The sequence below is a fragment of the Notamacropus eugenii genome, chromosome 7 (genome assembly GCF_028372415.1).
Source record: "Notamacropus eugenii isolate mMacEug1 chromosome 7, mMacEug1.pri_v2, whole genome shotgun sequence".
Lineage (NCBI taxonomy): Eukaryota > Metazoa > Chordata > Mammalia > Diprotodontia > Macropodidae > Notamacropus > Notamacropus eugenii.
The window spans coordinates 57885563-57909796 of record NC_092878.1 but is presented as its reverse complement, the minus strand read 5'-3'; the positions used below and the strand labels follow the sequence as shown (position 1 = coordinate 57909796).

Here is a 24234-nt window from a genome sequence, read left to right as displayed (position 1 = left end):
GATTATGATAAAACATGTAATTATGTACCAGATAATTTGATTCAAATGAAAAAGTTTTAAAAATCATCAGAGCCTTAATTTCCTTTTTTTTCTCTAGGGAAATATTTCTGATCAGAGAAAGATACCACATCTCTTACCAGTTTTCCACCTGCCATGATCAAGTGTTTGTCTGAGGAAGTGCAAGCTAAACTCCGTTCTGGTGTGGCTGTCAGCTCCCTTAGCCAATGTGTTGAAGAACTTGCCCTCAATAGCATTGATGCTGAAGCAAGATGTGTGGCTGTGAGAGTAAACATGGAGACTTTCAAGGTTCAGGTTATAGACAATGGATCTGGGATGGAAAGGGACGATATAGAGAGGGTAGGAAAACAGTATTTCACCAGCAAGTGCAAATCTATAGAAGACTTAGAGAACCCAAAGTTTTATGGTTTCCGAGGGGAAGCAATATCCAGCATAGTAAATATGGCCAGTGCTGTAGAAATCTCATCCAAAACAAACAGGACAGTGGAAACTTTTATGAAACTGTTTCAGAATGGGAAAGCCCTGGAAGCTTGTGAAGCTGAGTTAACTAGACCAAGTTCAGGGACAACAGTTACTGTATGTAACCTATTTTACCAGTTACCAGTGAGAAGAAAATGCATAGATCCCAGACTGGAGTTTGAGAAGGTTAGGCAGAGGATTGAAGCGCTCTCCCTCATGCACCCGTCCATCTCCTTCTCCTTGAGAAATGATAGTTCTGGTTCTATGGTTCTTCAGCTCTCCAAGACCAAAGATACACGCTCTCGATTTTGTCAAATTTATGGATTGGGTAAGTCACAAAAGTTGAGAGAAATCAATTTTAAACATAAAGAATTTGAACTAAATGGATATATCAGTTCTGAAGCACATTATAATAAAAATTTGCAATTTTTGTTTGTGAACAAAAGGCTGGTTTTAAGGACAAGGTTGCATAAACTCATTGACTTTTTATTAAGAAAAGAAAGTATTATTTGTAGGCCAAAGGGTGGTCCTGCAAGTAAGCAAATGAACTCAAGCCCTCCTCGGCTTCGGCCAAACACAGAACTCCATGGGATCTATGTAATCAATGTCAAATGCCAATTTTGTGAGTATGATGTGTGCCTAGATCCAGCAAAAACTCTAATTGAATTTAGAAACTGGGATACTGTCTTGGTTTGTATTCAGGAAGGGGTAAAAACTTTTTTAAAACAAGAACAATTATTTATAGAATTGTCAGGTGATGACATTAAAGAATTTAATGAAGACAATGGCTTGACTTTATTCAATGATCTTCTTCAGCCTATGGCCTCTGATGAAAAATGTGTCCAGAACAATTTTCAGGAAGCATGTGAAAATATCATGGATTCATATGAAATATTTAATATGAAGTCTAAAACTGTGAAAAGAAAAGCTGCTGTGGAAGACATTACTTTCAAGACTTGTAGGAGTGAAGAAACCATCAAACAAATAAAAGACTACCAAGGGCTGACCAACAATGACTCAAATGAAGTGTGCTTCGATGATATGATAGAGTCATCTGTAGCTTGTCAAGATGGTACCTGCTCAGGACCAAATATCTTAACACAACAGGAAGCCAAATGCACAGATTCTGAAAAAAATACTAAAAATATTTGTTTAGAACTTGAGTGTTCAGAAAATCGCTGTGGAACCAATTCAGAATTGTTAAAGAGTTGTTTTTATACTCCACATTACCTTAAGGACAGTGGAAAAAATCCATGTCTACAAGAGGAAAAGACCGATGATGATAAAGTAGTTGTCAACAGTGTTTGTGAGGGACAACAACAGAGACTTAAAGATATGCCTGAAACGGCAGGCAAACTTCCACGTTTTGGGAGAATACTATTGGAGACATGTGATACACTTAAAGAAGATGAAAGAACAAAGAGAGACTCTAACTGTGACAGAGGAAAGGCAGTTAGTAGTTATGGAGAAGTTCAGTTATGCTCCACTGGCTTTGTAACGCATGTGATGCAAACCCAACAGTCAGAAGCATCTGAAATGGACTTTACATTAAAAAATAGTTTTCAGCCTGGGCCTGTTAGTGCTAGGCAAATATTTGGAAACAAAAGCCAAAGTTCAGCTGAGACTCCAAACGTAGACTTAAATATTAATTTAAGTGAAGAATCTGCTAAACCAGTCAACCAAAATTTTTGCTTAACAAATATGAAAGATGGGCCGAAAAGCAAAACCATAGGAATCTATAAAAATAAGGCGTATTTTCAAAAGGAAAGCAGTAAGCAATCACATACAAATAACTTATTACCTAATGCTTCCTTAGTTTTTCCTTGGAATGTACCCATTTCAAATAATGAGAATAAAACGGAAAAGCAGATTGGTTTTTCCAAACCCTTTACTCATAATAAACTAAGCTTGTTTTCACAATCAGTGTCTTTAGAAAAGTTTAAGAGACAATATAGTGAAGTTGAGAGTCCTTTGCCTACAAGAATTCAGGATATTAATAATGATTTTGAAATAACTACCAATAATGGTTCCCTAGTTGAACCTGACTTTTTCCAGGAAGGCAGTAGCCACTTAGACCACTCCAATATTTGCGAAATTCCGACTATAAATAGTAATGAATCCAGTGAGAGTGACCAACCAGTTAGTCACATCTTCTCAAAACAGTGTCCAACTTCCAAGAAAAAGGAAACAGAGCAACTGAAGGCTTGTGTGAGAGAAAGTCCTATGACACTGGCTGACTATTCTCAGCTTAACAGAAAACCTTTGAATGTTAATAGTAGACCGTTGGGATCATTAGCATCTAAGCTATCCAGAATGAAAGGGCATAACAAAGAAGCTTTAGTTACTGAAAGTATAGGACACACTAATGACTTTTGCCAATTCAGCTCCAATACAAAAGACAGTAACTTGTGTGATGTATTAGCCCAGGATTCTCATAAGTTACCTGATAACATGCACAGAATTACAGGAGATAGTAGCCTCATCCTAGATTCAAACACTGCTGTGCAAGACAGTACCTACGATAAAGATAAAAATTTACTTTTTACTAACCAGTCCTTCATAATCAATACAACAGAGCACTATCCAATGAGACATAATGTTCCTTTGGTGTTATCCAGGAATGCATCTTTTGAAGTCTGTGAAGACCCAAGTATCCCCACCATGTCTTCAGAACAGCAGTTGGAAACAGCCAACCATCTCAGTACAGCTTTAATAAGTCATGTAGACATTGCAGCAGATGATCAAACTGCAGATTGTTTTCAGAAAGAGAATACCAAAACAAGCGTTTCTAAGGATGAAGAGACAGTGGCACATTCCTTTGATTGGCACCAGCATTTTGATGTGTCACTGGGTAGAACAGTCTATGTCAACAAAGTAACTGGACTTAGCACATTCACTGTCCCCCAGGAGGAAAGTTTGGCCAGTTGTACAAACGACCTAACAACCATGGCTGTCAATATTGTCTCCAGAAATGGTAGGTAAAAAGTTTCTTTTCAAAGCAAATGTATTATAAATATGAGATGCCCTAAAAGAAAATATAAAATAACCACTATAACATAACCGTTCTTTGCCTGAGTAAAAGCAATACTTTGAAGATTTAATATTCAGCCACAAAATATTCACTTAGAGAAAAGTGTAATTGTGGTGAATAATAATAGCTCTCCTTTAAATAATGTTTTAAGGCTTGCAAAGTTCTTAACATACATTATTTCATTTGGTTCTCACAACCCTGTGAGGTTGGTGCTATTGTTATTCCTGTTTTACAGATGAGGAACCTGAGGCACAGTGACTTGCCCAGGATCACACAGCTGCTCAGTGCCTACACAGACTAGATAGCTGTTCTGATTTTGTGTCCTACAATATCTGAAAATTCCCTTGGTCAGAAGCAATTAAATTAGAAATGCTGTGAAATTCTGATTGATGTAGCTCACATATCAGGGACATGATTGACATTTACATTATGAATTATTGTATTATGGTGGGAGTAGTGATGTAAGCATAAGACTCATTATTATCCCTGCCATCCCAGGAATTATCTCTAGTGCCTCTGCAATGCCAATAGTGGCATTATTTTTAAAAAGTTTTTTTATTTATTTAGTTAAATATTTCTCAATTACATGGAAAATATTTTAACAATCATTTTTCAAAATTTTGAGTTCCAGATTCTCTCCCTCCCACCTTCTTGACAAGGCAAGAAATTTGATATTGATTATGCATGTGAAATCATACAAGACATTTCCATATTAACCATGTTGCAAAATAAAACAAACAAAATAAAACAATAAAAATAAAGTTTAAAAAGTGTGCTTCAGGATGCATTCAGAGTTCATTAGTTCTTTCTCTGGAGGTGGATAGCATTTTTCATCATAAATCCTTTGGAATTGTCTTGGATCATTGTATTGATCAGAGTAGCTAAATCTTTCATGGTTGATTATCCCTCCATATTGCTTTTATTGTCTTCAATGTTCTGGTTCTGCTCTAAGTTCTGAAGTCATCCTACTCATCACTTCTTATAGCACAATTGCACATCACAATCATATACCACGATTTATTCAGCCAGTTGATGAGTATCCCCTACAGTTGATGAGTATCCTCTCAATTTCCAATTCTTTGCTACTGCAAAAAGAGCTAATTTTTTTTTTGTACAAATAGTTCCTTTTCCTTTTTTTTTTTTTTTTAACTTTTTGGGATGCAGACCCAGTAGTGGTATTGGTAGTTCAAAGGGTATGGACAGTTTTATAGAACTTTGACTACAATTCTAAATTGTTCTCTGGAATGGTTAGACTAGTTCACAACTCCATCAGTAGTGCATTAGTGTCCCAATTTTTCCACATCCCCTCTAGCATTTATCATTTTCCTTTTCTGTCATATTATCCAATCTGATAGATGTGAGGTGGTATCTTAGAGTTGTTTTAAGTTGCATTTCTCTAGATAATCAGTAGTGATCTAGAGCTTTTTTCATGTGATTGTTGATAGCTTTGGGGAACCTAAGTGGCAGAGAGGTTAGAACACCCAGCCTAGTATCAGAAAAACCTGAGTTCAAATGTGCACTTAGACACTTACTGTGTGACTCTGGGCAAGTCATTTCACCCTGTTTGCTTCAGTTGCTTATCTATAAAATGAGTTAGAGAAGGAAATGGCAAACCACTTCCACATCTTTGTCAAGAAGATCCCAAATGAGGTCACAAAGAGTTGGACTGAAATGACTGAACAATAACGCTAACATCGATAGCTTTGAATTTTTCTGAAAACTGCTTGGTCATATCCTTTGACCTTTTGTCAATGGAGGAATGGCTCTTACTTTTACAAATCTGACTCATTTCCCCAAATTTGAGAAATGAGGCCTTTATCAGAGAAACTTGTGAAAAAAAACCTTTTTTCTCAGTTTCCTTTGTTCCTTCTAATTTCAACTGCTTTAATTTTATTTGTGTAAAAACTTTTAAATTTCATATAATCAAAATTATCTATTTTACTTCCCATAATCCTCTCTGTGTCTTGTTTGATCATAAACTCTCCCCTTATCCATAGATTTGATAGGTACATTTCCCCATGCTCCCCTAATTTTCTTAGGCTTTCATCTTTTATGTCTAAAATCATTTAACCATTTTAACTTTATCTTGGTATGAGTGTGAGATGTTGACTTATTCCCACTTTCTGCCAAATTTCTTTCCAGTTTTCCTAGAAATTTTTGTCAAATGTGGAGTTCTGAACCCCAAAAGATAGGATTTTGGAGTTTATCAAACAGTAGATTACTGTATATTGTATATGTATTCTGTCTCACTGAGCCATCTATTTCTTAGCCAGTACCAGATTATTTGATGACTACCATTTTCTAATATAGTTTGAAATCTGAAACTGCTAGACTGCCATCCTTAACATTTTTTTCATTGATTACCTTGATATTCTTCACTTTTTTTGTTACAATTTTGTTATAATTTTTTTTAGCTCTGTAAAATAATTCTTCGAGAATTTGATATGGCCGTAGTTAAGGAAATTAACTGGTAGAATTATCATTTTTATTATAATGACTCAGCCTACCCATGAGCAATTAATAGTTCTCCAATTGTTTAGATCTCTTTATCTGTGTAAAAAGTGTTTTGTAATTGTGTTCATATAATCCCTAAGTTTGTCTTAGCAGTCAGACTCCCAAGTATTTTATGTTATCTGTATTTTTTTAAATGGAATTTCTTTTTCTATCTCTTCCTGCCAGATTTTGTTGGTTGTTTCTAAAAATGCTAATGACTCATGTGGGCTTATTTTATATCCTGCAACTTTTCTGAAGTTGTTCATTGTTTCAGTTAGTTTTTTAATTGATTCTCTAGGGTTTTCTAAGTAAATCATCATATCATCTTCAAAAAGTGATAGTTTTGTTTCCTCATTGCCTATTTCTATTCCTTCAATTTCTGTTCCTTTTTTTAGTGCTAGCATTTCTAGTACAATATTGAATAATAGTGGTTATGATGGACATCTTTGTTTCACTTCCAATTTTGTTGGAAAGGCTTCAGGTTTTTCCCTATTATAGACAATGCTTGTTCTTGGTTTCAATAGATACTACTTATCATTTTAAGAAAAGCTCCATTAATGCCTATTCTTTTTAGTGTTGTATTAGGAATGGGTGTTGTATTTTGTGAAAGGCTTTTTTGAATCTATTAATATAATTTTATAATTTTTATTGTTTTTATTGTTGATATGGTCAATTATGCTGATAATTTTCCTAATACTGACCTAGCCCTGCACCCCTGGTATAAGTCCCATCTGACCACAGTATATGATCTTTGTGTTCTGCTGTAATTTCTTTGCTAATATACTATTTAAAATTTTGCATCAATATTCATTAAGGAAATATTGCTATAGTTTTTTTCTCTATTTTTGATCTTGGTTTTGGTGTCAAAACCACATTTGTGTCATAAAAAAATATTTGGTAGACTTCTCTTACCTCTTTTTTTCAAATAGTTTATATTGGGATCAATTGTTCCTTAAATGTTTGATAGAATTCACTAGTAAACCCATTTGGTCCTGGGGATTTTTTTAAGGGAGCTCATGATGGTTTGTTCAATTTCTATTTCTAAGATAGTGTTATGTAAGTATTCTATTTCTTCTTTTGTTAATCAGGGTACTTTATATTTTTTGTAAATATTCATCTATTTCATTTAGATTATTAGATTTATTGTCATATAATTGGACAAAATAGCTCCTAGTAATTGCTTTGATTCCATCTTCATTGGTGGTTAATTCACCCTTTTCATTTTTGATATCATTTTGATATTTGCAATTTGATTTTTTTTAAATCAAATTAGCCAATGGTTTAGCTATTTTGTTGGTTTTTCATAAAACCAGTTCCTAGTTTTATATATTAGTCTAATTTTTTTACTTTCAATTTTATTAATTTCTCTTTTGATTTTCAGGATTTCTGTTTTAGTGTTTAATTGGAGATTTGAGAGGGTTTTTTTAGCTTTTTTTTTTTAGTTGCATGTTCAATTCATTGACTTGCTTTTTCTCTCTTTTATTGATGTACGCATTTAGAGATATCAATTTTCCCCTAAGTCTCTGCTTTGGCTGCATCCCACAAATTTTAGAATGTTGCCTCATTGTTATCATTCTCTTTAATGAAATGATTATTTATATGATTTGTTCTTTGACCAATTCATTCTTTAGGATTAGATTATTTAGTTTCTAATTAAATTTTTATCTATACTTCTATAACCCCTTATTAAATTTATTTTTTTATTGCATTATGGTCTGAACAGGGTACATCTTATATTTTTGCTTTTTTACATTTGGTTGTAAGGTTTTTATCCCTTAATACATGGTCAGTTTACGAAGGAACATGTATAGCTAAGAAAAAGATATATACTTCTTTCTATTCTCATTCAGTTTTCTTTAGAGGACTATCATAGCTAACTTTTCTAAGATTGTATTCATCTCCATGTCTTCTTTCTTATTTATTTTATGGGTAGATTTACCTAGCTCTGAGAGGAGAAAGTTTGTATAGTTTTACTGTCTATTTCCTCCTCTAATTCATTTAACTTTTTCTTTAAGAATTTGGATGCTAAGGCATTTAGTGCGTATGTGTTTAGTATTAATATTATTTCATTGGCTATGATTCCTTTTAGCAAGTTCTAGTTTCCCTGCTTATCCCTTTTAATTGAGACTATTTTTGCTTTTGCTTTGTCTTATATCATGTTTGCTACCCCTGCATTTTTTACTTCACCTGAAGCATAATAGATTCTATTCTGGTCCCTCATTTTAACTCTATATGTGTCTCCTTGTTTCAGGTGTCTTTCTTGTAAATAACATTTTGTTGGATTCTGACTTCTAATCCATTCTGCTCTACACTGTGGGTGAATTCATCCCATTCACAGTCACAGTTATGATTACTAATTGTGCATATCTGTCTATTCTATTTTCTTCTGTTTATCCTTCTCTCTCTTTTTATCCTGTTTCTCCTAAAAAGTCTGTTTTGCTTCTGATTACTGCTTTATCTGCCCTCCCTTTTATCACATGCACACACCCATCCCTTCCCCTTCATGCTTTCTTGTTAGTTAAGATACATTTCTATTACCAGTTGAGTGTGTGTGTGTGTGTGTGTGTTTCCTTCTCTGAACCAATTTAAGGTTCAGAGGTTCAAGCATTGCCTCCCCACTCTCACCTCCATTTTCCCTTCCACTGTGAAGCTTCCATCCATGCCACTTTTATTGAGATAGTTTTTCCCATTCTTCTCCTCTTTTCTTTCTTCTAGGGTATCCCTCTTTCTCTTATTTTTACATCATCCCAATATAATTAACTCAGTCCCATACCCTCTTTCTGTATAGCATCCTTCCTATTGCCCTAATAATGAAAATGTTCTTAGAAGATACATATGTCATCTTCCCATATAGAGAGGTATGCAGTCTAGTCTTATTGAATCCCTTATGATTTCTCATACATGTTTCCTTTTAATGCTTTTCTTGAGTCTTGTATTTGAAAGTCACGTTTTCTGTTTAGCTCTGGTTTTTCCATCAGGAATCTCTAAAAGTCCTTATTTCATTAAATAAACATTATTTTCCCTTGAAGGATTATACTCAGTTTTGCTGGTTATTCTTGATTATAATCCCACATCTTTTGCCTTCTCCAAGCTCTCCATGCCTTTAATGTGGTAGCTGCTAAATCTGATGTGATCCTGACTGTGGCTCTGTGATATTGGAGTAGTTTCTTTCTGATTGCTTAAAGTATTTTTGCATTGACCTGGGAACTCTGGAATTTGGCTATAATATTCCTGGGAGTGTTCATTTTGGGATCTCCCTCAGATGATGATCAATGGATTCTTTCTATTTGTATTTTACCTTCTGCTTCTGGGATTTTGAGGCACTTTTCCTTGATAATTTTTTGAAATATGATGTCTAGGCTCTTTTTTTGATTACAGATTTTAGATAGTCCAATAATTTTTAAATGACCTCTCCTTGATGTACAGGTCAGTTGTTTTTCCTATCAGATATTTCATATTTTCTTCTATTTTTTTTCATTCTTTTGACTTTGTTTTGTTTATTGTTTCTTGATGTCTCATAGAGTCATTAGCTTACACTTGCCCAATTCTGATTTTATAAAAAAATTTATTTATTTATTCTTAGTTTTCAACATTCACTCTTATTAGCATGCAGTGTGATATAGGCTATACATGTACAGCGGTACTAGACATATTTCCACATTAGTCATGTTGTGAAAGAATAATCCCCAATTCTAATTTTTAAGGAATTGTGTTCTTCAGTACCTCTTTTCCCCATTTGTCCAATTCTGCTTTTTAAAGAGTTCTTTTCTTCAGTGAACTTTTGTGCCTCTTTTTCCATTTGATCAGCTCTGTTCTTTAAGGCATTATTTTCTTCAGAATTTTTTTTGCCTCTTTTACCAGGCTGTTAACTGTCTTTTCATAATTTTCTTCCTTTGCTTTCATTTCTTTACCTAATTTTTCCTCTACTAGTCTTCTTTTATTTTTTAAAATCTTTTTCAGACTCTTCCAAGAATTCTCATTGGGCTTGTATCCAGTTCATATTTTTTCTTTGAAGCTTCGCTTGTAGCTACTCTGACTTCATCGTCATCCTCTGAGTTTGTGTCTTGATCTTCCCTATCACAAAAGTAGCTTTTTATGGTCAGGGTCTTTTTTTGTGTGTTTGTTTGCTTATTTTTTTTCACTCTCTTTCTTGATTTAGAATTTTATGTTGGACTCTATTCCTGGCATGGGAGGAAAGGATAGGAGGGTCTGTCTTAAGTGTTAGGCTTTTTTGCACAGCTGTTTCCATAGCTGATTTTGGGGCTTTGAAAGTTTTCAGTGATTACCAGGTGGTGTGATCTGGGGTGAGGTGTGGCCACTGCTCTTTTCCTCTGCACTTTGGTACTTAATCAGAAAGGACCCCCTGATCCCTTGGGACGGCAATTGATACTTCTCCTCAGGGGCCCTTCCTCCATTGGGACCAGAAATAATACTTTTTTTCAGGGTCCTTGATCCCATGGGATGGGAAGGGAAATTTCCCTTCAGGACTTCTATTCCCTCTTGACCAAAATTGTTCTTCTCTGCCCTTGGACTATATTTTAGAAGTGAGTATAGGCAGTAGAGTTGTTAAATAGCTTCTGGTCTTGTATCCAGTGCTAGCATAGGGGTACCTTATAATCTCTTTCTGACCAGTTGGCAGGTCCCCTTACTATTTCTGTCTTGAGAGCTCCTAAAGCTGTCTCTCCTTCTGTTACCACCACCTAGTCCAACCACTGGTGTTTTGTCCACGTGGGTTTCAGGCCAGCCTTTACTCACTTGTTACAGATCTCTCTTTCTGGCCTCCTATATTGTCTTGGGCTGGAAGAATGACTTTTTATTGGCTTTGCTACTACAGAATTTTATTTGAAGCATTATTTTAAAGTTGTTTGATAGGGAATGTTGAAAGAACTCAGATGAGTGCTTTCTCTACTCCACCATCTTGGTTCCACCCCCAAAAATCCAGTGGCATTATTTTTAATGAGCTATACACCCTATTGTGGCTTTAGTCAGGAACTAGAAGGACCCTGTGATGGATGATATTATCATTGGTCTTTCTAAGGACACCTGAGTCATCAATATAAAATTAAGCTTAAATCCGTTCCTCCCCCAAAGAAGAATTGATTACTGTAAATTAAAATTATACTAAAAATAGTGCATATTTGTGTAGTGCTTTAAGGGGGCAAAGCACTTTATATACATTATGTCTTTTGATCTTTAAAACAACTCTGTGAGGTAGATGGTATGATAATTTCTATTTTGTAAATAAGGAGAATGAATAGAGTAGTTTAGGGACTTCCCCAAGATAAACATATTTTTAGTAAGTGTCCGAAGCAGGTTTCAAACTCATGTCCTGATTTCAAGGTCAGTACTTCATCAGGCTCTGTACTGTACCACACAAATTTTAGTCATATCCTATTGTTTTCTCACTGTATATTAGTAAATAAAACTTCATTTCTAGAAGTTGAAAAAACTTGATATTTGGACTTCAATATCGCATATATTTCTGTAACAATCTTTTCAGAAACACTTTATAATAATAACTGTACATAACTTCTTTACATAAAGAAGTTGCTGTTATTCTGAAAGGTTTTAAGGTGCCTCATAGATGACACCATAAGACAGCAGAGCGAAGCTTAGGACTCTGAGTTCTCAATTTTCAGTTAAGATGAAAAGTGACAGTATTTTGGCAGAACGTTGAGGCCCAGATGTTAGGAAATGGTAAAGCAGATTTCTGTCTGGCAGTAGCACCAAATTTGCACTAGAATGATAAATATTAAAGCAATATACATATTAAAAGGCTACTACTAAATATAAATACATTTTTAATTGGTTTTGTTTTTTTTTTAGTATGAGTACTGCCAGCAGGAGCCTATAAGATGCTTAATGTTGGATAAAACTATTACTTTCCAATGCATACCTTAGTGTTTTGCTACAAATAAGGAATCACTTTTATGGGGAAAATCCTTTCTATTAATAATGCTCCTGAGAATACAGCTTTGCTCATTGGGACCTATGACCTTTTCAGTATGTATAGTTACATGTCCTAATTTATGTAGCATGCTTATTATGTGATCAAACTCAAAGCACTTCATAAATTATGTCAATATATATTATTGAAATGCATTTGCTTCTGGTATGGTGCCAAAAAAATAACTGGAACACAAAACAGCAGCAGTTGTCAATAAAGGGGAAAGATCTTGGCTGTTATAACCAGGGTAAACATCTGCTCCTGTGAAATTAATCTTGATGTTCAAAGCACCTCAACTTACATAACTTTCTAGACCAGCCAACCTTGTAATGAACTTTAGAAGGTCATGTCAACTCATGGATTCCTGATGAAAAGTAAAGTTTGTTGAATACTCAAACAGATTTGCAGGAAGAAATTATTCTGAACAATTTCAACTGACAGGGAAAATTACCCTTTAGAAATATGTGCGCATTTTGACTGCTTAAAGACCCTACTGTACCAAAGATAAAAGAGATCAGGCAAAATGAGCTGGTTAGATGAAAAATTTAGTGAGGGCAAATAAAATTGTGGCAGTAATATTAGGGAATAATACAAAGTCACCCAGTTCTGTAAGTTCTTAACTTCAAAATATCTTCTTTCTTACCACTTGTATGCCCCTCGTTTCAGTCAGTACACCTGAACTATTACAGTATTCTCCTAATGGATCTCTTTACCTTTAGTCTCCTGTCTATTCTTTATACCTCTGCTAGATTAATCTTCCTTAGACATTTCTTTCACCACTTTACTCCCTTCCTGAAGAACTACCAACAGCTCTGCATTGTCCATAGGATAAATTTCTAACTTAAGCTCATGGTCTTTTCTATAGTCTCTGAATTCTTTTAGCATTTATTGTATTGTTCATCTAGAACCTTTCATTTTTAGTTAAATCTCTGTCTCTGTCTCTCTGTCTCTCTCTCTCTGTCTCTGTCTCTCTCTCTCTCTTTCTCATACGTAGAATGCCCTCAAAGAGCTCAGTCTAATGGAGAAGGGGGAGACAATATGCAAGCAACTATGTAAAATTTATGTACACATTATTCAATTAATATATAAAAATATTTAGATATATATTGTACTTCAACTAGATTGTAAGCCCTTTCGTGTGCAAAACCATGTCTTAAGTCTTTGTATCACCCAAAGCACTGCTCGTTCATGTTCTTTTCAACTCTGGAGTCCTGTGATTCTATGAATGTTTACTAATTAGTCAGTAAGCATTCATTAAGTGTCTGCCATATGCCAGGCACAATGATAAGTGCTGGGAGTACAAAGAAAGGCAAAAGATATTCCTTGACCTCAAAGAACTCACAATCTAATGAGGAACTGAAGGGGAGGGAGAGGATAAGGAAGAAATAACATGAAAACAATTACGTACAACTAATGTACAGATTAGTCAATGAATATATAAAAATACTTAAACCTAAATTTGAATTTAACCAAGGCATTTTTTCTTTGGGAAGGTATGTTTTATTCTCTGAGCCTCTTTTACATGTGAATTGGAAGGTTAAGAATCTCATCCCTAAATTTTAAAAAATGCTGTGCCAGAAAGTACTTGATGAACTCCTGTTCTATGCCTAGCTCAGTGTTATATCTTCCTTGTCCAGATGACGAAAGTGAGGCATTAGATTTTATCCCTAAAATGGATTAGGCTGAGGTATCTTGGTGCCTTATCCATTGGACTACATTTTGTCTTGGATCATTTATTCAATATGGAAAGATATTTTGTATTTCTGTTAGTTTTATATAATTTAAATGATCATAATCTTCTGTATGAAATTTCCACAATGGATTTTTTGTTGTTTATTTTGATTTTGATTTTTGGTGTAGTGAGTTTGTTTTTTTCCAATATTTAGGATTTCAGTACAGGTGCCATCCATTTAGAAGCAAGCTTGTCCTGCCCTTCCTTCGTAGAACTAGAGAAGAAAGGACCATGATGAGACAGGAATATAGAGGTAGAGTTAGACTGTTGGAACACACACCTAATTCACAAAACAAAGCAAAAATGTGTTAATGTTCTTGAGCAGAGCCAGCTGTGATTGACGTGAACCAGAAATTCCCTAAGGTCCTGTTTAACCACAGAACTAAGTGATTCAGCTTATGCATTTTAGATCAGAAATTACTTTTTCAGACTCCAGAGTCAGTTACATGGTCTGAGGTACCTTATGATTTGGAAAGTTATTCCTCTTTTGATGCCAGAGATTGGAAATGCAACACATGTTTTAATTTAAGCAAAATTCTTATATTAGAAAGAAGCTATAGACTTTGTATTTTTGTTTTAGTTTTCATTTCCTATCTCTTTCCCTCCCCCACCCATTTTCACCCATTTTACATAAAGGGAATAAATAATGAATAAAAAGGATATTTTGATCCATGTTTTTTCATTTTTCACGTTGTGTTTGGTCTGGAGTAATAAATATAAAGTCAAAAGATACTTCCATCAACCCTTTTAAATGTGTTGAAATATGTTGGGACCATTTACTCTGAAAAATTGTGGAATATGGCAACTAAATATGTGACTTTCATTTCAGAACCACAAAAAATAGAAGACTGCCATTTTCATTTCTTCCAAAACTAACTTTACATTTTTTCTTTTATCTAAGATTCTGTGGATGAACCTATTGACACTGATTCTCTCCAAACTTTGTTCTCAGAGTGGGAAAATCCAGTGTTTGCTCGGTATCCAGAGGTAAGTCTACAACACTTACTATTTTGCTGATTTTAGAGTCTGAACTTTATTTAGGCTTGGAGTCAAGACATGAATGACTAAACTAATTTTCAGATAACTCAGCAATGGAAATTGGCAATATTCCTGGTGTATTTGTAAAGTGAAATGTCATGTGTGAAAGGAGAAGGCATTAAAATTAATAAGATTTTGGCATCTTTGACGTTACAGGCAAATCTCTTAGGTAACCAATGCACGGACCAAAATAGCCTGAAGTGTTGTCGGAACTCCATACAATCATAGGATCAGAGACATAGGGCTGAAAGAGACCTCAGGGGCATCTCACTGAAAGCCTCATTTTATTGATGAGGAAAGAAGTCCCCAGAGACTAAGTGACTTATTGAAGTCATAGAGCTGGCTCATTTCATCAATGACGTCATCTGACTCTAGACTTGGTGCTTTTTCCACTATAGGGTAGTAGTGGTAAAAATTGTTATCATTAGATAAATGGGCACATCTTCTAATAATGGAGTAGCTTGTCATTCCAGTTGGCACTATGTTTTCTCTGAAGTATATGTATTAGAAGAATGAACTTTGTGAGCTGCCTAAGTGATCTTTCTAAAGGGCAAATTAGTCCTCCAGGAGCAAATGTAGAATCTTCTTGGCTTTTAAAGCCCTTCACGACCAGGTCCCTTCTTACCTTTTCAGTCATTTTGTGGTTTATTCCACTATGTACTTCATGAGCCACAGATGACCGTCTTGTTATTCTGTGTGCACGACACCCCCTCTCTTCACGCCATGTTTCCTGCTGGCTGTCCCCCATGTCTGAAAAGCTTTCACTCCTCACCTCTGCCTCCTGGCTCACCTGGCTTTCTCAAGACTTGGTTTTAATCTTGAGGCCTTTCGCACCTATGCTTTTCACCCCTTGTGCTAGTACCTTCTCTCTAAGGTTAGCTCCCAGTGACATGGCACATATCTTTTATGTATTTAGGTAGGGATTTTCATATTGTCTTCCCCATTAGGATGTGAGTTTGTCCTGGGCAGGAACTGTTGCTGCCTTTTTTAATATTCTCAGTACTTAGCACAGTGACTAGCACATAAGAAGCACTTACTAAATTCTCATCGATGATGATGATGATGACGATAAGTAATAATCCAGTAATTGATTACTGGCTGTTCAGTAGTTCTTGGCTAAAGTTAGTGACAGTATCATTTTCATCAGAAATATTCAGAAAGGATTTTACTTAAAACAAGAAGTTTGGTGTTTATTTAACAAATTATAATTCAGGATTCTTTTACATTATTGTTAATTCTCTGTATTCATTCTTATTACCTACAGGTGCTATGGAAATGAATGCTTTTAAAAGCACATTGAGAACCTTCAGGAAAAGGCAGTATAGATATATAAAAAATGTAGATTTAAGGAGTGCTGTTTGTGATTTTCTTCATAGGTTGCTCTTGATGTGAGCAGTGAACAAGCTGAGAGTCTAACGGTGAAAATTCACAACATCTTGTATCCCTACCGTTTTACCAAAGAGATGGTTCATTCAATGCAGGTAAAAGACAGATTGAAGCTTAATAAAAAAGTACATACAGTGCCCAAACTAGCTGCCAAATTTTAAGCAAATTACGTTTATTAAAGATACAAAGTGTTTAGTTAGGTTGTCATTGTCTTCCTATAATTTTTACCACGAAAGGGGAGAAGGCAAAGAAATCAAAGAGAAATTGTTTATGCTGTGAAGAAAATAATTTGTTTAGGAATGTGAAAGATCCCAGAGAGATGAGTTGCATTTTCTGACCCCACATTTTCTCTTTTTAAAAAAATGCATTTTACTGTTATCTAATATTTTTACATCAACTGCATTTCCTAATGCATTTCTGCCTCAAACCTCTTTCACAGAGCCATCTCTTTAAAAAAAAAATAGAGGAAGAAAACAGTTCAGCCCAACTAACCAGTATATCAAAAAAATCTGTCTTTCCATGAAATGTTCCACCCCTCTACAAAGAAGTGGTCTCAGCCTCGCTTTCAAGGGCTAAGAGATTTTTGCACAGGAGCAGGCACTTGTTTGTTGTAAGATATTTAGGAATCAACCAACTATCTTGTTGACAGTTCCCATAACAGTGGGGAATTTTCTGGAGGCAGCTAAGTGGTGCAGCAGATAGAGCACTGGGCCTGGAGTCAGGAAGACCTGAGTTCAAATCCAGCCTCAGATAATTACTAGGTGTGTGACCCTGGGTACATCACTTTACCTCTGCTTGCCTCAGTTTCCTCAGCTGTAAAATGAAGGCCATAGTATGGCATCTTTAAATTAGAAATTCACAGGGGTTATCTGATTTTAGGAGTGAACATATAAATGAAAAATAAGGACACTATTAAAACATTTTAAAAAGTCAAAGTATTAGGGAGAAATTTCAAGGTTAGAGCTGAAGAGACAACTCAGTCAGTGCTCTATGAGTTACTCAAACTCTTAGATATTTCAGAAGTGCCAAATACACGCACCAACAGTAGAAAGTAGTACTTGGGAGCCAGTACTGCCTCCTGTAACTCTGGGTAGTTGGTCAGGAAAGTAGAGGTCTTAAATGAGCAAAGGGGGCCTCATGGCAAAGATATTAAGGGTGGTGATCAAGTCAGAAAAGACAACTTACCCATGAACAGGGCCAGAGCTAGGTCCCCTGTGGCAGAAAAGGGAGCCAAGCCTGTAGATTGGGCTTAATCTAAATTTCCACAGTAGGACAGCAGAACACCTCCTGTACAGGAGACTGAGTTTAAATGTCTTCTTGTGGAAGAATATCTTAAACTGGAAAGCTGAGATCAATCCTGTGATCAACTCAGTGTAGAATGTTCAGGCCTCTGACTTAGAGAAGACGGGAATGTTGATGAAAAACTTCATGAAGGAACATAGGGACTGGTACAGGGGCGAAGGCCAGACAGCCTGACATCATGTGACAAGAATATGCACAAAGCCTAGAGAGTCAAACTGATGATCTGAGATTTTACAAGAAGTGTATGTCACACTCAGTCATTGTACAGTTCAAAACAAAGAAGGAAACAACAACTGAGTTTGTGATTTGAACAGATAGCAGGCTATAGAGACTGAGATGCAAAGCAACAGAGGCGACTGAGGATGAGGATGTGATCATGTTGCAGTAGGTGAGGAGAAGTAGAGGTACAACCTGCACGTGCATGTAGCACCAGCCATGTTTGAGATGCAGTGGAATCGACCACATTTCTACCAGCTGATGAACATAGCACATAAGTCACACAACAGGTGTTCAGCTATAAAGAGGGATTGTCACCAGGAAGGCCAAACCTCAGCTAACTCTGAAACATCCCTCTCATGTGTAGGCCAAGAAAATAAGGCAAGGAAGCCACATTGTGAATGCATTTTCACACCCTGAAAAACCACGGAACTCTGGGAAGAGATAGAACCATGGACAAAACCATGCTATCTGGAGACCATAACACTAAGGAATAAAGACTATGAAGTCTTTATTAATGTCCACGAACATTATTGGGAGACAACCAGAGGAACACTTCTACTTTCCATTAATAAACTTGTGAAGAAAATGCAGCTTTGGGGTTGCAGAAACTAAGGTTTATATGTAGCACCAGCATTAGTAAAAGAAAGATGGGACCAACAATAAAAGGTTGCCCTGGGCCACCAAAACAGTGAGTGTTCCTTTATGATTGATTACCTATGGGTGAATGCTACCTGGACTCATAAAACCTTACATAGAAGTGATGGTGGAGACTAAGGATGTAACATGCAGTGCTATCAGTACCATATCCCAGACTACGCTAAAGAGCAGTAATTAGCAAAGCAGCCTGGTACTAGTTATGAAGTGGAGAGGTTGACCGGTAGAACAGATTAGTCATACAATATACAGAAGCAAACAGGCCCATCCAGCATTTGATAAACCCAGAGATCCTAGCTATTGGGTCAAAAACTCAATATTTGCAAATACGTCATTGTGACATCATAATTTAGAAGAATAAAGAAGAAATTATCTGTCAGATCTATGGATGAGGGAAGAGTTCATGAATTAATAAGAGACAAAGAGGAACACAGAAAAGTGGAAAATTTTGATTGCATAAAATTAAAAAGTCTTTGCAAGAAAAGTGCAATTAAAATTAAAGAAGCAAATAAATGGGGAAAAAATCTTTGCAGCAAGTTTCTCAGATAAAAGCCTCATTTCTAAGATATTCAGGAAACTGATTGAAACTTGTAAGAGTTAGGAGTCATTCCCCGCTTAGTAAGTGATCAAAGGATGTGAACAGGCAGTTTTCAAAGGAAGATATCCAAGCTATTAATAGCCTGTGAAAAAAGTATCTAAATCACTAATAATTAGAGAAATACAAATTACTGAGGGGCCATCTGTGATGAAGGGGGCAGTTACCTTTCGGAGGTCTGTGGACAGACAAATGTGAACAAGAGTTTGCAAATTGACTTGTACCAGGTTCACAAATTCTGCTGTTTCACATATGTACCAGTATTTGCCCATGCAAATACAAACAAGCTTTTTGTCCAGCATACAAATAGCTTATAGCCTGGAGAGCTTGAAAGCAGTCCTGTACCAAGAGGGACATATGCTCCAGAATTAAGTTGCATTTGCCTGCAGAGGCTAAGCAACAGGAAGATTGTTACCCTGACAAGATTTGAAGCAGAATGTCATAGAGAAGTCAAGCCAACAAGCATGTGCTAAACCCTTCCTGAGGGTCGGCTACCATACTAAGTTCTGGGGATATAAAGACAGTCAGAAAGAGCCCCTGCCCTCAGAGCACTCATGATCTAATAGGCGAGACAATGTGCTAACACCTTTGTACAACAAAATACATACAGGAGAAATTGGTAAGTTCGAAGATTATGTATACAGAGCAATGTTGTGAACTGACAACCATCCCCAGCTTACATTCCAAACAGTGTCAAGTTAGATGTTTCTTGCCAGAGATGAGGAGCAACACGCTGTAAATTCTATTCACTGCCAGTCAGGAAAGGATACAGGTACCTTATCTTCAAGGCCATATGATACTGATGATGTAAATATGCCTGATAGGAAGAGATGGAGGCTATTTGTGACACCCAGGGAACTAGACTAAGTGAGTGGCAGCTAAACTGTGAGACTGGGATTCCCACCAGGCAGTATGCCAGTGGCATGTGTGAACTGGACTGCCTCAGCAGCCTGTGGAGAAGATGGTGAGAATGGTCCAAAGCCAAGAAGCAAGCAGCCAAGCCAAAGGACTCAGGGCCCCCGCAAGTGGCCTTCTCTTCAGATGAGGGCAGATGTTGGAGTTTTGTAGAGGACACTGGCCTGGACTGTCACTGATTCCACATGTGGTACCAACAAGCAGATAGTGCTGCCCAGAGCACACTGCACCACAGGTGGGAAAGTTGTACATGACGACTTCGCACACTTTGGTCAAGCTAGGACCCTAGAGTTAGGAGGGAATGGATTTTACTGGCCCACTCTTTGTAGAAAGCATTAAAAAAAATATGAGACTCTCTGTTATAATAACTGTTGGGGAAACTAGAAAGCAGTCTGGAAGAAATTAGGCTCACACTCACATCTTATACCATATACCATATTCCACAATAGATCCAAAGTGGATATGTGACCTGAATATTAAACATCATATAGTAGAAAAGTTAAAAGAGAAGTAGATCATATACCTCTCATAGCTGTGGGTTAAGGGATGAAATTTTTTTAAATAAAATGATATTAATATCTTTTGTTTTATATTACCTCAATTTCTCCCTGTGTCCTTTACCTTATTATTTCTCTTATTATTTGAGATAGCTTGGTGGCACAATAAGGACTTAGAGTGCTGGGCCTGGAATCAGGAAGTCCTGAGTTCAAATCCCACCTCAGTCTCTTATCAAACTCTAACTGAGAAATTTGATTTTTTTTCCCATTCATCTACTTCCCTCCTTATCCTGGATGCATTTTTGTTTGTGCAGAAGCTTTTTATTTTCATATAATCTATTTAATCTTTATAAACATCTCATTTGAGCCACATAATAACCCTGTGAGGTAGTTACTATAGATATTATTATTCCCATTTCACTGATGAGAAAACTTAAGAGTTTAAGTGGTTTTAAGAGGTTGAGTGACTTGCCCATGCATAATGAAGGGCAGGGGCAGAATTGGAATTACAGGTCTTTGTGATCCAAGTCCAGCACTCTATTCACTGTGACACACTGCCTCTCAACCATGATTATCTCTTTTTGCCCTGTTTTTCTATATCCTTATTTTTTCTCTTTTGTGTGTCTATCACTCCCTATGTCTTCAGCATTTTTATCTTTCCCATTGACTGCCACAACATATCAGCCTGAATTCTGTATCTTATCAAGCTTCATTTTCATCTGTCCACTTGAATTTTAAAACTTAACATTATGATTAAATTCTCTACATTTTTAAAGAACTTTTTCACTCCTCTTAAATTCTAGATTTGTATGTGATTCATTTCAAGTAAATGTTTTTGAGCACTAGCTCAAGGTAGTTATAAACATGCTGTAAATGTTAGAAACATACCACCTTTAGCCTCCAGCAGTTTACAGTTAATCCAGTAGAAGGGATAGGGCAAGTTAAAAAAAATAAATGTAGTACAAGGGAGACTATGTGGTATATGCCATAAAAAGAGATATATAAGTGAATTGGGGTTCATAAGAAGGAGAAATCCATTTCAGTCAAGGAAGTAAATTTTCATGGAGAAAGTACATGAAACTAGACTTTGAGAGGTTGATAGGATTTAACAAGTGGAGCTGTGAGGAGAAAATATTGTAAGAGAAGAGAACATGAGCTTTGGTGCAGGGGTAAAGGTATTCAGGAACCAGTCCGGTGTGGTTGGTGCATTGTTGCAAATGTAGTGGAGTAGTGGCAGATAAAGTTAGAAAAGGAGGCTGGAGCTTTAGCATGACTGAACATCAGTGAGATATAATAGTCCTCTAAATGTAGACCATCTTTGTACCCCAGATTGGGCTGGTGTAAAACCTCAGAGTTATTTTTGAGCGCACGCACACACACACACACACACACACACACACACACACACACACTTACACTTTATTTTCCTTTAAAATCAATCTCATTTTAGAGGAATGTTTGAGATTCCAACGATAACCCTAAACTAACACTGCCTTGATTTTTTTAAATAGAAAGATATATTGATATTAAACCTGTTGTTGTGGTTTCTAACTCCTTTGTACCATTGTTGTGCTGTTAATTTGAATATTTGGCAGGTTCTCCAGCAAGTGGATAATAAGTTTATTGCCTGTCTAATGAGTACAAAGCAGGAAGAGCATGGTGAGGCAGGTAAGAACAGAGCCTGCCCTTGATTAATACTCTATTGACCTTCAGTTAAGAAATGCATGACCTTAATTTAAGGAAATTTTGTGTATACAATTAAATATTGCTGATTTAAACCAACTGGGAGGGAGAAAAATTATCAAAATTCTGAAATTTTTTAAATAGAGGATATTTTAAAATAAATATAGTTGTTGCAAGTATGTATATAGTATATAATTCCTTTGGATCTGTTCTAATAAACAACTAGGAATGATAAGTAATGATGTAGCTGAACCATAGAGTACATTGAGGGAAGAAAATTGTTAAGATTTGAGAAAGTAAGGTTTCCGGTTGTGAAGGGCTTTAAATGCCAAACAGCATGTTCCGTTTGATCTTGGGGTCATCAGGAGCCGCTGGAATTTATTGAGTAGAGGTACACTCTACGGAAATCAGTTTGGAAGCTTAGTGGAGGATAGATTGTAGTAGGGCGAGAATGAAGGCAAGAAGACCAACCAGAAAGCTTTTGCAGGTGTAACATGATGAGGACCTCAAACAGGATGGCAGCTGTGTGAGTAAAGAAAAGAGCAGATTTATAAGATATGTTGTAAGGTTAGAAATGAGAAGACTTGAAAACAAATTGGATATATGGGGGTGAGCGTGCATCAGGAGTCGAGGATGACACCAGGATTAGAAACCTGAGTAGCTGGAAGGATGGTGGTGCCCTTGACAGTGCTGGTGAAGTGGGAGAGAGAACAGGATTTGGTGGGAAGATGGTGAATTAATTTTGTTTCAAACCTATTGAGAAAAGGATAATGTTAAACTTTAGACTTCATAACACTTTTAATTAGTTTTTATTAGAAGCTTCTAAGGTATGCTAAGATAACTTTGGTATTTTTACAAGTCAAAATACCAAAAGTTTTTCCACTGTCCAGGTTTTTTTTTTTTTTTAATAAATTTTTTTAGTTCTATGAATACAAAAATATGTACAAAACTTGTAACTTACTTCCTTTACTTTTGGCATTTGCACTTGTATTTTGTTATGTGGGCAAGCAAATTATTGTTCTAAATTACAGATAACTGAGTACCTCTAGCTTGACATTTCACGTTCCTTAGTTCAACTATAGTTAAATACGATTATCTAGCTATGAAGCCCAGAAGACAAAGGTTATATAAAATATATATAGTTTCTGATATAAATAGGGTCACTGTCCTATCTCCTTTTATATCTAAGAAGTGAAAAATGGAAGGAGAACTATAATCAGAAGAAAGAACAAATATCCTTCTAGATAGGCCAAGGGTGGGTGTGGTCCTGATTTCATAGCATCCCTTACTCTTAGTAACTAATGAACATTGGCGTCAGGTTCATATTGGATGTTATTGCCTCATAGTTGATTATTTATTCAGTTGTGTTGCCCAGCACAGGATGTACAGTATTCATCACAACCAGCTGCAACTCTCGTCCTCAGAGGAGTTTAAATTACAGCACTGGGGAACTCCAGTACAAAAAAAACCTGCTTCTTTTTCTAGACTTAACCTCTCATGCCCTGGGCTCAAGAGTGTCCTAGAGGCAGCATCTTTCATCTCTTAAGTGGGAGGAAGAGCAAATAGCCATTTGGCATAATCTACTTCAACAAATTTCAAGAACAGAATTTCATTTTTAAGCTGTTCTAATAAACTTTAATTCTTGCAGTGGCCCTTGGCCAGAGCAGTAAAGTTCTAACATAAAACAGTAATGTCAGCCAAAGTTACTTCTTACAGCAAGATGTTCATGACAAGTCCTCATGAGAAAAAGCCAAGATGACATGTTGAAGAATATGGCTGCAGATGTTCCTATTGTATTTAGGAAGACTAATTCTGCTATCACAACAGAAAGAGCATGGGATTTTTTTTTACTTCATTTTCCTACACATTGAAAAAGAAACATAACCTGAGATACAGTATCCTATGGCCTTCTGCCAAGATGTTTGGATGCTCTTCAGATGAGATAAAAATCACAGTCTTGATGGATCTCAAAGTAGTACGCAGTCAATTCAAATTATTTTAATGTGGTGTTTAATGAAACTCCATTTTATCAAATTAAAACTAATAAAGCATATAAGTGTAGGGTTTAATCTTTAGTGAATGCTGACAACATTCTCTCATCAGAAATAAATTCAGTGCCTTTTTTTAAAAAGGCATTAAAATATTCCTAAGCTGCATCATGGCATAGACATGAATATTGGTTCTTGAAGGATATATTGATAAAGTACAGCCTGTGACATCCTCTACCAAGCTGGAAAGGCTGCCAATATGGTTCCAGCAAAATCA

At 36.0% G+C, this 24234-nt stretch overlaps 1 protein-coding gene across 7 annotated transcripts in view; it reads left to right on the top strand.

The window, feature by feature from the left end:
* Positions 1–24234, top strand: part of MLH3 (mutL homolog 3) — a 33802-nt gene that overhangs the window by 1825 nt on the left and 7743 nt on the right. For 4 of the 7 annotated variants that reach the window (XM_072623485.1, XM_072623482.1, XM_072623483.1 and 1 more), the window contains exons 2-6: positions 98–3451; positions 13835–13933; positions 14582–14667; positions 16095–16199; positions 21882–21954. In XM_072623485.1, coding sequence (XP_072479586.1) covers positions 154–3451; positions 13835–13933; positions 14582–14667; positions 16095–16199; positions 21882–21954 — 3661 coding nt within the window. In that variant the 5' untranslated portion in view covers positions 98–153. Of the gene's footprint in view, positions 1–51; positions 3452–13834; positions 13934–14581; positions 14668–16094; positions 16200–17989; positions 18194–21881; positions 21955–24234 lie in introns of those variants that run through there. The other 3 variants (XM_072623489.1, XM_072623487.1, XM_072623488.1) reach the window with 3 other exon arrangements.